This window comes from Papaver somniferum, unplaced genomic scaffold, assembly GCF_003573695.1.
Source record: "Papaver somniferum cultivar HN1 unplaced genomic scaffold, ASM357369v1 unplaced-scaffold_16965, whole genome shotgun sequence".
Lineage (NCBI taxonomy): Eukaryota > Viridiplantae > Streptophyta > Magnoliopsida > Ranunculales > Papaveraceae > Papaver > Papaver somniferum.
Window position 1 is genome coordinate 1 of NW_020626558.1, and position 2889 is coordinate 2889.

General features: G+C 36.4%; 1 protein-coding gene across 1 annotated transcript; it reads left to right on the forward strand.

Annotated features, from left to right (window-relative positions):
- Positions 1-1065: 1065 nt before the first annotated feature.
- Positions 1066-2847, forward strand: LOC113337669 (beta-carotene isomerase D27, chloroplastic-like). The gene is made up of 3 exons (XM_026583279.1): positions 1066-1732; positions 1835-2073; positions 2193-2847. The coding sequence occupies exons 1-3, from the start codon at positions 1444-1446 to the stop codon at positions 2403-2405; spliced, it is 741 nt and encodes a 246-aa protein (XP_026439064.1). The 5' UTR covers positions 1066-1443; the 3' UTR covers positions 2406-2847.
- The last annotated feature ends 42 nt before the right edge of the window (positions 2848-2889 follow it).

Consider the following 2889-nt stretch of genomic DNA (forward strand, 5'->3'; position numbering starts at 1 on the left):
GTAAGCACAATTGGTTGATCTATCTTATTCATTCTCTGCAACATTATTTAATGTGTATCGGTGTGCGTCCATTAAGTAATTCTGTCAATATCATTTGACTTGACAGATTTTGATGACATGAGTTGCGAAATGTTCTACGGACAGGATCCTCCCGCAGCAGTAGATGATCCAGCAACCAAGCAACCATGCTATAAGATACTATGTAAGCACTAAACTACTAAGTATTTGCAATGTTAATATATAATTAACTGACAATTATTTTTGGTAATTTGAAAATGCAATTATCAAAATAAATATTAATGATGATGTTTTTCTTCTTTTATGATCGATTTCTTATGATGATGCTGTGATTTTGCAGGCATAGCAAAGCAAAAGCAAACTCGTGTTTGTTCCACTTCGTAAGAAATCAACGGTGATGACAACCCAGCTAGCTTTAGGACCAATTAAACAATCATATCACTCTACTATTAATTTACCTATCATATTTCTCTAAATTAAATAAGCACCGACGGACCTTGCTCACGTGACCTCGTGTATGTGCTCTTGTCCGGTAATACTACTACTGCCTAAATGCTAATGCGCCACATGGAAAACTAAGTATATCGATGGAACCAGCAGCGAAGTGATTTCATGGTTTAACAGAGATCATCACCAAAGATCAGAGCTATGCTTATGTTATGCGAGAACAAGTTTAACAAGATCCTGTAGGTATTAAGCCAAATTTGGCAATGGCACATTACCTGATACACCCTTAAATAGTTTTATATTCTAAACAAATTCAAATTATGCAACCATATGTGTCATGGCAAACTGAAAGTGCTTTCGTTTTTGACTGGTACCATAGTGCCTTTTTTTGTTTTGTTTTGTGTGTCTGCGTCCCATCCGGTCTGCGTCTTGCGTCTCCAAGGCTCCAAGCTCTAAATGTTGGGATTCGGGAGGACACGATACTCGCTCAACAAATGCCCCCAAGTGTTAGGTGTGATATAATGGATCACATTCTTTTATCTTTTAGCGAAGAGTCTGGATGATAAGCAGCAAATTATACCTACATATGTAGTTGTGAGATGCGTATACGTATGCGGACAAAGTGCCGGCCAAATTAAGAGAGAATGCCAGAATGGCATCTTAATGCTGAAATGATATTAACGATTCCTCAACTACAAACAAACAAAAACTTTAGTGCTAATTTTGTACCTTTTCCCACTTAATTATATATATTTTTTATTTGATCGATCCACTTAATTATAATTATGATTTTGAAGATTCTTGAGATACCTTTTTGATTATTCCCTTCGATAAAACTTCTTCTTCATCAACAATATATATATACACACACACAACGCACACCACTTCATATATTAATTAAGCTAAATTGCTCCACATCACCCCTTCTCCCTCTCTTTTCTCTCCTTCTTTCGCCGAAAAACAGTTCAGTACGTATACATGGAGGCACAAATGATATTACAGTCTCAAAGAGGCAGCGCTACTAATCTTCATTCCTTCACTAGTTTGCGTTCGATAACCAACCAAAAGACGAGTACGCGACGATGTTCTTCGATGAAAATAAAATCAGTACTGAAAAGACCAAGTGCTGCTACTACTGCAAGTAGCATCAGTGTAATACCAGACACCATTATTAGCAGCACATCATCGAGTAGTACAGTTTATACTGATAGCTGGTTCGATCGTATTGCCATTCACTACCTATCTCGATGTATCCAACTTATTTCAGGTTCTTATTACTTTTTCATCTCTGTCTTTAATACAGTATAATTAACTCTAACTTGATCATCACTCAGGATATTAATTTATGTGTTATTTCCACTATATATAGGGATGAAGAATGAGAGGACTGGTTATGAAGGTTTGGTAGAGGCAGCAGCAGCACTTCATCGAAGTTCCAATGGAAATATAGATCATCAGCAAGGATTGGTTCTTCAAGCTCTTAATAAAGCCTTCCCTAAACCCATCCATTCTTTCGTGCGAAACTCTATACCACAATCGCAGTTTAAAAGAGAATTTTTTGCAAAGTTCACAACCTTATTTTGTGTTTGGCTTGTTGGACGCAGTGAGGTATATTTTGCAATACCACCCATAGATTGATCTTTTTGTTATTTTTGAATAATTAATTTAATGATATAGGAACATTGATTACTAATGAGGTGACTTTCGTATTTCATTTTGAAATGAAGATCAAGGAGTCTGAAGTGGAAGGAAGAAAAGAGAAGAATGTAGTACACATCAAGAAATGCAGGTTTTTGGAAGAGAGCAAATGTGTAGGGATGTGCGTAAACCTATGTAAGATGCCATCGCAGAAGTTCATTAAGGACTCTTTAGGAATGCCAGTTAACATGGTTCCAAGTAAGCAATCTCTTTATTCTGGTCTCAGTATACTTTTACGATGAATTACAGTATATGAATTTGTTATATAGATACTGTATAAATAAATAATGTCGACAAAGAAAGCCTAAACATGGGGCTCGAGAAACATGAGGGGTAACCGTCGTAAGCACGTAATCAGTGGGTGAGCTAATTTAGGTCGTTTTAAGCATCTAATCAAACAAAAAAGAGTACAGTTTCGAAAATGAGGTCATAGGTCATAGGGCCATCACCGGAAAATAATCATTTTGGTTAAGGCACTAGTGAACAGCTTCAAATGCAAGTAGCTAGAGATTTCCTTGGGTGCATGATGATGTTACGCAAATTACAGGGTGGAGCTGAAAAAGTAATGTTTATAGCGTCATCAAATTCATAATTATGGTCTGATTTTGTGACCGCTAGTTGTGCTTTAAAATGATGAAAGTCGAATAAGATGATGATATCACGTTGCACTGCTCTCATGCAGCCATTTAGAAACATTTGGGTCTGATCAAAAAAAAAAAAAAAAAA